General features: G+C 41.7%; 1 protein-coding gene across 2 annotated transcripts in view; it reads left to right on the top strand.

Moving 5' to 3' along the window:
- LOC108666961 overlaps nt 1-13183 on the top strand; it is a 48966-nt gene that overhangs the window by 15145 nt on the left and 20638 nt on the right. The window contains exons 8-15 of one of the 2 annotated variants that reach the window (XM_047885468.1): nt 534-1094; nt 3543-3711; nt 3847-4754; nt 5414-5583; nt 6115-6369; nt 8316-8425; nt 11218-11674; nt 12107-12216. In XM_047885468.1, the coding sequence (XP_047741424.1) occupies nt 534-1094; nt 3543-3711; nt 3847-4754; nt 5414-5583; nt 6115-6369; nt 8316-8425; nt 11218-11674; nt 12107-12216 (2740 nt within the window). The remainder of the gene's footprint in view (nt 1-533; nt 1095-3542; nt 3712-3846; nt 4755-5413; nt 5584-6114; nt 6370-8315; nt 8426-11217; nt 11675-12106; nt 12217-13183) is intronic. The other variant, XM_047885469.1, reaches the window with a different exon arrangement.

Genomic DNA, 13183 nt, shown 5'->3' with positions numbered 1-13183 from the left:
TGTAATTTATTGTGTGAAATTCTTGTTGAACTTGTGCTAACCTTCTTCGCCCCGTCCTCTCTCTCTTCGCTGCTCGCCTTGGCATTGCCTTACTATGGACTTCATTTCCTGTCCCCATGACGCTGCGTCACGCCCATGCTCCCGCTTGCACATCTTGTCGGCTCCTTTTCCTGGTGACAACTGCCGCCCTCTTGTAATGGCCCAGCTGTGTCTTCCTGCTATGACCCCTGCTGTGGCTATTGACGCTAACTCTGCACCGCATTGGCTAATAATGCTCAACGATGACGTCTTATTTCTATGAATTGAAGCCCCGATAAACCACTTCTACTTTCAATTCATCGTCGAGGTTTTATATCCTTGTGAGCTGACACAAACAATACCGTTAGCGATGACGCCACTTCTGAAGCAACCAATGGAGTATCTCTGTCATAACTCTGACTGCTCGTGACGGCAATATTTAATTATTCATTGGAATATCTGCCAACGCAAGTCTTCATTACTCTCTACGTGTGCCACACGAGATGGGCTCACAGGCGGTAGCCCCGTAGACACTCGGTCTGAAGGAGGACGCCCGCGCAGCAGCGAAGCGCCGCCTGCAACAAGCGTGGGCTGGGAGAGCTCCTATCCTTCTTGGTGGTGGAAATGTGACCATCCTGAGAACGATAAAGATTGCATGTACTGTTGGAAGCGCCATACCTCTCGCCCGTTTGTGTCTCAGTACAACTTTTACGCCAACAATCAGCACGGGAAACGAGACGGTTCACACACTCCCGTGTCTGTGGACGGGCGCGAACTGCCTCCACTAACGCACAACTCGCTACAGCAGCGACCTGCAGGAGGAGGTGGAGGTGGAGGCCGGCCTTACGGTCAATATCCTCAAGGAATTAGCTACACATTGCCCGCTAGATCAGAGTCTAGTCGCAGTGTGAGCCACGTTCATAGCTCATCTAGATCACGGAAGCCTATCCATCACCCGCCGGCTGGCTACCGCAACAGCCACCCTGGGTTCTCTGTAGGTGGCTATGACCCTGAGTACCTGCAGTACCAGCATCACACCAGCCACTATGGTGACGGCCAGACCAACGGCTACCAGGGTAACTCTTGTACTCACGTCTGCTGCCGCTGCCGCCCTCCTGCCTGCCTGCAGTTTCCTATGATTTATCACTCGTTTTACAATAAGATTACCTTGAGTTTTTGGGAAAGATTGTCGTAATCACCATTTTTAGCGATTTTTGTTGCCCACGTTTAATTTTGTTTTGCGATGAAATTCACTTATTTTGTATAGAACTGCTTTACTTGTTTTTCCTCAGCCTAAGTTCTTATTGCGCTGACAATTTGTTTCGTATTCTACGTAACTTTCTGTTCGAGTTAGTAGCACCTCCGTAAAAGCTTCTCATTTATGCCTGATGTTCATTTTCAAGATACTACTATGTTCCAATCATTGTATTGTTCGTTGCTAATTGCGCTCTTGACTTGCGCAATACTTTACTACAGTATAAACTAGTTACGGAATTTTAAGGTAGAGTTTCTTCTTGTTTGTTTATGCCACTCCCTCATCCTCCTGACAAGCAGCAGCGGCAGCAGTTCACTCAATAGTAACTATCACTTAGCGTTGGTCTGGTCTCTCACAAATGCACTGCCTCATTCTCTGGCATTTAAGCGCAATTTTGTCTCACGACTCGCGTTCCACGCACAAATTTCTTTTTCCTTATTTACGCCACGACAATATTCAGTTTGATTATTAAACGCGATGTTGCTACATTCACCATTATTATTCATAACGAGTGTGAATTTTTGTTGGAAAGCCTTCACGCGGCATATTCTTATCCAGCCATTTATATCATTCTCTTACTTTCTTTTTCGCTTACATGATGAAAAAAACATGTCGCTCTCGGAGGAGAAGCTATTCTTTGTTGAGCTGCTGCATTGCCTCCGTACCACAGACCAACAAGCTGCTGCCGTTGCACTTGCCAATTTAAGAGTACCATATTTATGATTCGTTTGAAATTGTATGTACTTCTAAACGTGCACTGTGTTCTCACTTATTCTATCTTTTTTCAGCTCGTATTTTGTTTCAAGGATTAAAATGAAACCCAAATTGTCGCATGGTTTCGTTCATCGTTTGTTCACCATTCATTTTTGTTGTAAAAATAAGAAAAATGTTCTGCGAGTGATTTCACAAACCATGCAAACCTAATAACTGTTGTACAGGTTGCTGCTTCTTTCTTTTTTAATTTTCAGCTATGTACATTGTCGCAGATTTCTCATAAAATTAAGAAAAAAATATTGCACAAATTTCAAATTTTTTCATAGTCTCCATTGCTTATTCAATAGCCTTACGTGTGTTTAAAATGTGAATATTCCACGGTTGAACGTTGTCCTTCATTTTATACTCTCCACCTGAAATATTTCAATCTAGTTTCTTATCAGTATTACAAGCGATTATTAGATGCAAGTCACCCACGAGTCTTGCTTGTGTGGGAGTTACACGAGTTTGGTGTGTTAACTGCTCTCTGTATATTTATTGATATCTACATAATCGAAATAAGTTTATCATTCTCCTTATCCCTTTAGCGGGCAAGCATTGAAATATCCAGAAATTAAAATTTCAGAAACCATTTCAAGAAAGTAAGAAGTATTATACAATATATTTATTTCTATGAATTTTTGCAAATTTTGCCTATTGAAGGTTTAAATCGCACTTGAAGAATTCAATAAATGCGATCAGTTCACAAAATTTTCCTTTATAATTAAAATTCAGTTTATGCAAATGAAAAATTAGAAACATAAAAATTTAATTTAATTAAATTTAATCAAGTTGCCAAAATAAATAAATATATATATTGATACATCCAAATTTTGAAGAAAATGCGGAAAGAGCGTCAATTCCATTGTCCGAGTCAAAACCTTCATTTAAATGCTTATATTTCAATTTGTGGACTTTGCAGCTGGTGATGCTATAGATAGAACGATGGTCAGATAATTAGTGATTGACTGAGGCTTTATAAGGATGCCTCAAAAACAAACAGGAAGCCGTGGTGAGGCTTTTTGTGACGCGATTTCAAGTGATCATATATGGTAACTTACCCGTGAAAGGGTTATGCAGTAATTCATTTATATGTACTCATCATTTCTGTAACACGTGCCAGAATATTGAAGGCGACATTAAATATGATCTGATATCATTTGTCGCAACAATCGCATTGTCATGTCACTGTTTCAAAACTGTGATCAAACCCTGCGCGTGTGATCCTGATGTTTCGTTACGTTTCTACGTTCTCCTTTGTGCAGTGTCCGACTATGTACTGATTTTTTCTAATTTTATAATTATTATTTTTCGTTTGCTCCCTTCATAACCTTCAATGTGCTACATTCCAGATTGGTAATAAAATCTCTTATAATTTTTAACAGCTTTTATGCACAACGAACTACTTATCGTGATTCTTCCCTCATTATCTCTCATTACCACAAGTTTACCGTTGTTTACAGGGCTTTCTTTTCATGCGTTCACTTGAAGTGATATAATTGTTGTGTTGCCTTAGGCATGCGACCGGCCGGCGCTCCGAGCGTGCGTCGGAGTCACTCCATGACGCTCCACGACATGGCCAACGAGTCTGGCGGTGGCGTGGCTGTCGGCAGAAGTCGGCTGCTCGACAACACGCAACACGACAACGTCGGCTCCAGTCATAGCGATTATGGCGGCCGGGAGAGGTAAGCGACTTTCTGGTTGAATATATGGTTGCGATTTCTGTCTTCATAGCCATTGCATGTGAAAATCAACCGTCTAAATTGTAGAGTAATTTCATTTATATTTTAGTAAAGATGATGATGACGACCCGTCAACAGTTCGATGAGTGATGGTCCGGACGGCGAGTTCGTGGTGCAGAGAGCTCGCGGCGTGTCGACGCTAAGCGACATGATCAGAAGTAACCGCGACATGGACGCTCATCACCGCGACCGTGGAGGTGGAGGTGTTGCTGCTGGTGACAGCCACGAGGCTTCCAACTGGTACGAGGCACGAAACAGACGTCAAGACGACGACACGCGCTCTCGTATCAGTCAGGAGGACGATGACATCAAGATGTACCGGAGAGACAGCCAGTATGGGTCCATACAAGACCTCCAGCAGACTGAGAAGCTGCCTCCCGCCGGTATGCCCTCGAGATTCGAGAATAGACCTCAGGGGCGGTCGAGATCACGAAGGAACTCCATCAGTGCTGAGGAGTCTCAGCTCACTGTTGAGAATTTCGGTGGTAGCCAAGATAATCTCAATGACTACATCACTAGAAACAACGACAAAGAACCTGCACACATTGGTAGAAGGGATAGCAATCCTCGACAAACGCCGCACCAGATCGACAACAGAGTCCTAGACAAGTTAGAAAGAGAAGCTATAGAGCGGGAGAAACGGGAGTTTATGTTTGGTAGTAAGAACGCATTTTTTACCGAAGATCCACCATCCTACGAACCTCCTGTCCCGCCCAAGTCTCAGAAGCAGAAGCAGCCTGACTCGTGCAGTGAAGATAGCGACATATCCTCTGACAAGGAGAAGCTCTCAAAAGCCACCAGCTTTGCTGAGCTAAGTAAAGTCAAGGAACAAGGTAGCAACATTAACGTCAGCTACATGGCGGGCGAGGAAAAAAGAAATGATCTCAGAAATAACGACAAGAAAACCTCTTTCGCTGCGTTACCAAACCAAACAACGTGGAAGCAGCAAATTGTACAGAGTCAACCGAATGACAAAAATAATGGAGGTTAGTGGATATCTCTTTCTGAACATTAGGAATCTGTGACATTACAGAGTTTTTTTTACCAAATCTCCCATGAGCTAATTTGATGATATCCTACCCGATATTATAGGAGTTCTATCCCGAACACAATGGCATTATGCCTTCCATATTATCTCGATGTATGCAGATACTAAGTGATATTAATTGCGATTTGAGTATTTACGATTGAGAGAAATTCACTTAACTTTCTTTAATCTCAACTTTCGTTTGTTATTACTTGCGTTTTGTGAATTATTTATTGTCCTTTTATCAGGCTAAATGAATTGTTTAGTATACCATGAGATCGTCTTTCTGGTTTTTTATCTAGATTTCTCTGGATGTCGAGAATATATTTAATATAAGGTTTGTAGCAGAAGCAGCTAAAAATTGTCGTAGCTTTGACGCGGCTCCTTGATAGCAGTCACTCCCCTAACGTAGACTTAGGAATCTTTAATGTTAAATCAACAGTATTGTGTTGAGAAAATTTTCATCGTCACTGACTTTATTTACTACGTGCTATTTCACTTCCATTAGTATTTATAGTCGTAGAATTAAGAAAACTTGAAATGTTGATTATTTAAACTAACTTGGAAGATTTTTTTGCAACTAACTTGAAGGTTTGATGGTCTTGCAATCACGTGCAGATGGCAACATGGAGCCACAAGTGATGGAACCTGAGCTGCATAACGTCCTCCTCAAGCTCGAGGAGAAGCGGCGGCAAATCGAGAGCGAGAAACGCAAAGCCGAAGTCAAGTTCACCAAACAGCGACAAAAGATGGGCAAGGAGGCTTTCATGCAGGCCGTCCTCCAAGGGGTGAGTGTCGTCAACGAATATTTCTTAACAAAAAACTTGAGTTTTGACTTTGTTCCTCATCTCCGTGACATCTTAGCCGGTGTAGACTTTAAGCCTATCACAGCATATGGGCAATAATTTGCTAGAAGCCTTCGGTGCTTGCTGCTGTGGATGCTTGTGATTACGTTCATTCTTGCCGGATTCTTGTGGGGTTCTTGATGCAAGTTCTATAATAATCGATCTACTTTCAGCTGCAGGTTACCAACTTAATAGAACAAATGAGCGTTGGAGCTGAGAACAATCAGCGTCGATTGGTCGATTTTTTTAATTACTTTACTTCAAACTGAGTGTCCTTTACCGTTTCAAGTATTTATGTTCACGTATTTTCCTTTTCGAAAGCGACCAATGCCATCAAATGTTTGAGTCACATTCGGTTAACGTTTGTGTGATCACTTGGCATGAACATGCCAAGCGGTTTATAACTAGGCATGTGTTTGTGATTGAGTCGACACTAATATGTGATGACATGGATGTGTTGGGGCGACATGTCAGGCCCGGGCTGGGTCCAGCAGTACAGGCACCTCGACACCCAACACGACATGCACCACCAACACCTCAGAGCCTGACCAGCAGCAGCTGGACCAGCTTCTGCTGGACTCGCTCATGGTGCTGGATGAGGCACGGCTTATACAAGACTCCAGCTCGGCCGCCCTTGGGCCCGGCGACGCCAAAAGCAATGATAATCTCGCCCCATCCTTGCCAAGCCTCGGGGCGTCGTCCAGAAACAATCTTCAGTTGTCGCTTAAGGTTCCTTCGTGTCTATATTTGCCCTCGCTCCAGTTGTGCTTGTTTATTTCTTTGCCTCCTTCAGTTTTTCAGAGTATATTCGCTTTGCTTCTAGCTTAGCTTAAGTAAGCTAAGTCTCTTACATGTTACTAATTTTTTTGTATCCTATAATACTCATAATGGACGCTCTTGTTATTTCTCCCAGACGATTTCCTCATAAACATTTCCAAAATAATGCTCATTCTTTTCCCAAATTTAAACTAATTATTTTGCGTCCAAGTTTGCTGCAAGAAGGAAATGTGTTGCGATCCGTGACCCATCAACTTGACCCGCGGCTTGATGTGATGTGCTGGCTGCTGTGTTGTACTCTTTACTCATATTGTATGTCTAATGTCATGGCTCCTCGGCTTTATTGTTGGCTTGAATATTCTCAATTTATTTCATATTTATGTTTTGAATTTATTGGCTCGATCAGATTTACTGCAGTGCAATTTATTCGTATGTTTTATAAATTTCAATGTTTGAAGTGTTTGTTTATATCACATTGAACTTTATTGTGTTGTGTAATTATATTATTCCATTATGTGTTAATTAACATGAAGCTTCATAGAATTGAGAGATTGCTATGAACTGTGCTTCGATGACTTGACCAAAGCGTGCTTGTAGAATTCGCGTGCTTCTCTGTCGTATTGCTAGTGCGTCTATTGCTTACTAATATATTGGTTCTGACAACTGAATTTATTGTTCGCAATGTTCCTGTTATTCCGTAATTTTATTTCACAAAAACGCGATACGTTGCTAATAGAGCATGAAATTATTCAAGTTGATTTAATTATTGCTAAGTAAATATGATTTTATTGCTGCCACAAATTCATTGGAGAATTTTCTGGCGTGGATCCCTTGTATTACGATGAACTGTCTTGAACCCGTCTCAGTGGCAACAAGTTTTTTCTTCTGCTTCATGCATTGTAGTCCTTCGCGGAGAGGGAGGCGCTTGAAAGACAGAAGTAATAAAGGTAAAATATTATTTGGAATCCTTTAATGTTGGGGTATGACAAGGCAAGGTAGGGCTTATAATTTCAACGCGAAAAAGTAAAGTAATAATTAGGACCGATAGAGCGCTCAGAAGTTGACTGAGTACCTAAGACTAGATGAATAGTTTTCAGCGTGCTAACTTGGTCATCAATGGGGATTATGGTTTAGCCGGAACCATGCACATTCGTGCCAATAAGTAATCGGTGTATCATTATAATTTTTTAGTGCGCCTAAGAGATTGTTGCCAGTCTCTTGGGCGGTTTTATGTTCATTTTTTTATAGTAACTACTTTAGCGCTCTGTACACGAGGCTTCTCGGTATCTATTTTGACATATTCTATTCGTATTTGTTTTTAATCGAGCAGTAAACCCTTATTGTTGTTGAATGTCGTCTGACATTTGCCATTTTATGTCAACTTAATCATCGTTATTGTGTGTTCTGTTACCCTTCAATTTGATCAACCTTGCGTTCCAGTGCAGGAACTTTTCCGTGTATGATTTGTATGAGCTCTCACCTGTACTGCATGTAACTATCTTAATTTCCATAGATAAGCTTTGCCTACACCAGTGATTTAGTGCAACAAATCTCTTCCTTTATGTATACGGCGTTGCATTTCTTTTGAAGGATTGAAATATCGTGGTAAAATTTCATAATCGTTTATCCTAAATGTTCATCCGTCTCATTATACTCCGTTAGAGCCTCTACTGAAGCAGTTATGTTTATTATTCAAACTGATCGGATAGTGCGGCCATAGCTGTATATAAATGAAGTACCTACATATGGATAGTTACTCGCTGCAATCCTATGAATGACTAAAATATCCCACAAGATAGTTCAAATGACCGTGTAGATTCTTTAAAAAGTATGTGCAAATAAAGGACAACTGTTGTTGTAATATCTGTTCAGAAAATAATGTTAGCGCGTGTTTACAGGAGCTGGGCAGTGACGTGGCTGAGGTGTCGAGGAAGTGGCTGGAGGCAGGCGGGGACGCTGGGCAGCGCTCGCCCAACGTCGACAACGCAGACTACGAACAATACCAACAGTCCGTTCCTGTTGTGGTGATGTGTTGTGGTGTCGTGGTGTGGTAATGTGTTGTTCTGTGGTTATGTGTTATGCTGTGGTGATGTGTTGTGCTGTGGTGATGTGTTGTGGTGGTGTGTTGTGTTGTGTTATGGTAATGTGATGTGTTGTGGTGATGTGTTTGGTGCCGTGATGTGTTTTGGTTATGATGTGTTTTGGTGATGTGATGTGATGTGTTGTGTTGTGGTGATGTGCTGTGGTGTTATGTTGTGGTGCTCTATTGTGGTGCCTGCTGTAATGCAACGCCGCGCTACCACAGCCCACACGTGGGGCCAGGTCTTGGTAATGAATGTTGTCAGTTGTGGCTGAGCTCTAAGCCAGTGAGCGAGGACTATTATTATTATTATTATTATTATTATTATTATTATTATTATTATTGTTAGGACTATTCATAGCCTCACCAACGAGCGTGGCTTATTGTCTCTACACTCAGGGCAAATAAGTGTTGCTATATTGCAAACAATTGTGGTGGAGTTTGATGAGCTCTTGTGTTTTGTGATTTCCATATATTTATTCATTTTTCTTTACAAATTCAGTCAGCATCTACAACATTGTGTCCGTATTTTAGATATCGTAGACAATTTCAGTTAGACCGGTCAGCGAATTGTAATCTTAAATTGTTTAGCTCACGTGTATTAAAAGATGCAAATGAATGATATTCTCGATAAATGCCAGCGGACGGCCGTGCACCGCAATTTGTCGTGTTTTCCACTCTTTCTTGTATTGAACCACCTCCACCTTCTCTTATGTTCTTCACTCCAACAAAACTTCTCGTTTGCTTTCATCAAGCGCCTGCTGCCGTCACTTGCAGTACTACAATTTCTTTCCTCACTATCTATGTTCTCACGTATCTTCTCACTCCTTAATTCTTCACGTATGTTCGCCACTCTTCTCCTCGTCCCACTTTTGAACCCTTTCATTTCGGCTTTCCTCACCCCTTTAACCCCACTCACGTGCCCGGGGTTACAGTCCTCACCCCTTTAACCCCACCCACGTGCCCGGGGTTACAACGCTATGACTCACAAAGCAGGGATTGCATACGCCGGTTCCTAACCTGTAACCTGCAGGAGGAGGGCAGAGGAAGGGGGCGCCTGTACCGAGGTAACGTCTTGTTTTATTTCCTGCTTCATCACATTTCTTCCATGCATGTACTTTTAGTTATTGCACTTGTGCTGGATCTGTCCCATTTCTTCCATGCATGTACTTTTAGTTAATGCACTTGTGCCGGCTCTGTCCCATTTCTCCCCCATGCATGCTTTCTTGGGTCTTGCAGTTTCACTCGTGTTGTTTAGCTCATACGAATTACTTGTCAGTTTCCTTCTATTCTTACAATTTTTCCTTTCTTTCGAGACACATGCAAGATATTTATGAGTGCACCGTCACGCCCACTCTTTAGTTTTGATTCTGTATTCGATTTCTTTTTTCACTTCTTGTTCATCGCTAGACCGATGCCGTAGGCTTAATTTTCATTGATTTGTACATAAAGATGTGTTTAAATAATTTCTTTGCTTTGTGTTGGATTTTCAAAGAATAATCTACCGTTGAACAATTGTTTGCCCATACCACCCAGCTAACGTTTGTGGGATCCTTGGCAACTTCGTTCTGACTCCCACTGTACGGAATTATTTTATAAACTTTTTTTCATCTGATTGCATGCTCCGACTCTCGTTTTTTTAGTTAGACGTTATTGCATTCTCACGAATTACATATTTCTGTCGTGTGGATGAGATTATTATCATTACATTCAACGCAATCGCAACGGGAAACGCAATCAACGTCAAAACTCCACAAGCTGGGATTGTTCTTACCATTGTCGAGATGCTCCACTGCGCAATATTATGAAACTCAAAACAATATAATTCAATGCACAGTGTTAATTTTACTTTAAAGTAGTAATATTTTAAATATTCTTTATTTCCAGTGAGGATTTAGAATATATTTTTGCATTGTCATCTTACCATTTCTTTTGGGACGTGTGTGTTCATATCTGTACATCGTTTGAACTGGGCCTTGTAAGGAGTAATCAACGTTTTAATCATATTTATAGGATAATCTTGGTGTATGCTTTCTCCGTATTTCTGACGAGTGAAGACTTGAGTGATTGGTTAGGTGAAATTCTTTGCATGCTGTACAGTAATGCCACTACCGTTGAATCCAGTAGCTCAATCGCTTGACTTAAACATTAAAGACAAATTTCACCATTGAGTCTAGAGCAAACGGTATGCGTATCATGGATTTATTCTCCAAATTTTAGCAGCTTTTTATTGTGTTCCTTCTATAGCCTAATATATCTTTACGCCGCATCGTCCATGCCATTAACGTACATGCCGCGTATAAAATTGAACTTGATGCCTTTGGAACAATTTCATTCTTGATCAATAATATTGAGGCATTGCTCCTGAGATTACCACTCGTCATGATGAGGACCTGAATTCCATGAGTCTCAGGTTTTGTGGTAGTAGATATTCTTTCTGGTGTACTGTCTACATCGATACAGCGTTCTCGGTACTCGGTACTCACAACATACTAATAAAATCTCCGACCACCAATCATATTCCACCCATGTACTGCGTGGAATATGATTGGTGGAACGTCTTCTGAAATATCCTGTAGAGTTACCTCTGTGCGCTGTATTGACGGTCGTCGGTATAACTAGCAGCGCTGAGCGCATTTGATATTGTACGGTAGTGTTCTATTGATGCGTATCTCGCTGTACCTCACTCCTCTATGCCTCGTCTCGCATGTGCCCTGCAGGGACGCCGACGATAAAACTCTCGTGACGCTTCGTCGCCGTGAGAGCATCGGTCTGGACCTCGCAGGAGCTCCCTTCCTCTCCCGCCCGTCAATGAGAGAAGTCGACCCCAGGCGCTTCAGCCTCTACCTTCCTCCTACGCATGCCAATTTTCCTGCTACTCCTACCCATCCTTCTTCGGCTTCTTCCACACCTACTGCTGTTCCCCCTTACTCTTGTTCGCGGTTGTCCTCGTACGGCGGCGCTTATATGTCCCCCCAGTACCGACGTTTTCCTCCCATTAGGTCGCAGCTCCCTCACTCGAGCTCCTCTGATGTAGCGCCTGCTCACTACCACGACAGGATGAGCGATTCCCTGAGTGAGATACAAGGCGACATCCAGAGACTGTCCTCCCAGCAGCAGCAAATCCAGGGGCTCATCAGGAATGGACAGAATCAGCAGTTCTACCTTCATGACCAGGTGAACGATCACTGCTTCACTTCGTTCCGTCCAGTAATTAATTGATGTTTTGATGTACATAAATTAAAACTCGTAAGAATGATGATAACGTCCTGTGATGTTCCTTCCATGATACACGTAAGAATGATAACATCTTCGATGTACTAAATCTATGGATGAAACTGAACTTTTTTGTATAGCTATTTTCTAATTCGTGATATTTTGTTAAAATAAGAATCAGTTATTCGTTGGTACGTTCGATATTGATATAATATATAGGCACTTTTATTTATTGCGTTGTCTGTGCAACTATTATTCTCCTAATGATCTGTATAGATCAAGCTTTAATCATGGACATTGTCATGTTGAAGCTTGGAAAATCTAACTGTTAAAATTCCTGAAAACGAAATCATGAAAATATTCAAGTGTATTAACGGTGAATGTGTTGTTCAGTCGCCCAGCGGGAGCGGACGACGGATGTGGGGTGACGCTGGCCCCGGTATGGGGGGCGGTGACCCCTACAACTCACCTTCATCACGACGAGCTCAGTGGGGCCCTGTCAGGTGAGGGTTGTAACACTCGTGTACTGCATTCAATTTTTTATATCTGTAAAATACGTTGTTTATTCCTTCGCCAATCTGCGTCAAGCGAGTCTTGGTCGGGTATCTCTTAGGAAATGTGGCTAGACCACGATGCTTTCGGAAGTGAAGGCTGGCAAATTGCTGCAAAACAATTGGTTTATATACACAATCGACAAATTTTTCATGGATGACCATGAAGGCATCCACAAGCAGGCATACTCTTCAGACACTAGCAGTTTTAATCCGTAATTTATTTCTAATAGCTTGTACGTCTTTCCTTCTTTTACACGAGTACCCGATTAATGGTCCCTATAATTTTCCATGAACACCTAATACATGATTACTATAATATGGATGCCTAAATTTCGGTACAGCTATAATGATTTGATATTAATTGAGCATCATGTTCAGGGTGGAAATTCCGAGTCCCTCTTCCTGATATTCAAATTTGTGCTAGAAAAGTTATTTAAAATATGCTTTTTTGAACAAGCAGGCACGCGGTTTTAATTATATTTGTCTATGTAGTTTGATGCCTTAATCTAATATCTACTCTCATTATTTTCTCATCTCTCAAAATTTTTTTCATTGTAATTGCTTTCACACTAAAAACTTTACTCATTCTATTGGTGTACAAAAACCGCTTCAGCTTTTGATTATTTTCATAATTTCCTAGATTTTTTTTTGCATTTTCAAGCTTCTGCCGCAACTCCCTCCGATTTTATAAACGTCAGTTATCTCTGCTTGTGGGCCTATGAAGTATAGGACTGATGGGTATATTGTGTAGCAGGCTTGTCATGGCACGCGCCTATAGTGCTGCCCTGTGTCTGCGGTCCAATATCGCCCCTTCAGTTATACTACTTTCAAAGTATTCAGTCCTGCTCTAGTTCTGTGATGTACTGCACTTTGTTGTGCAGTTTTGTCCCCACTTACTTGATGATTAGCATGGCTT

Source organism: Hyalella azteca, unplaced genomic scaffold, assembly GCF_000764305.2.
Source record: "Hyalella azteca isolate HAZT.00-mixed unplaced genomic scaffold, Hazt_2.0.2 contig17983, whole genome shotgun sequence".
Taxonomy (NCBI): Eukaryota; Metazoa; Arthropoda; class Malacostraca; order Amphipoda; family Hyalellidae; genus Hyalella; species Hyalella azteca.
The sequence above is the reverse complement of the archived record's forward strand: the minus strand, read 5'-3'. Positions and strand labels throughout refer to the sequence as shown.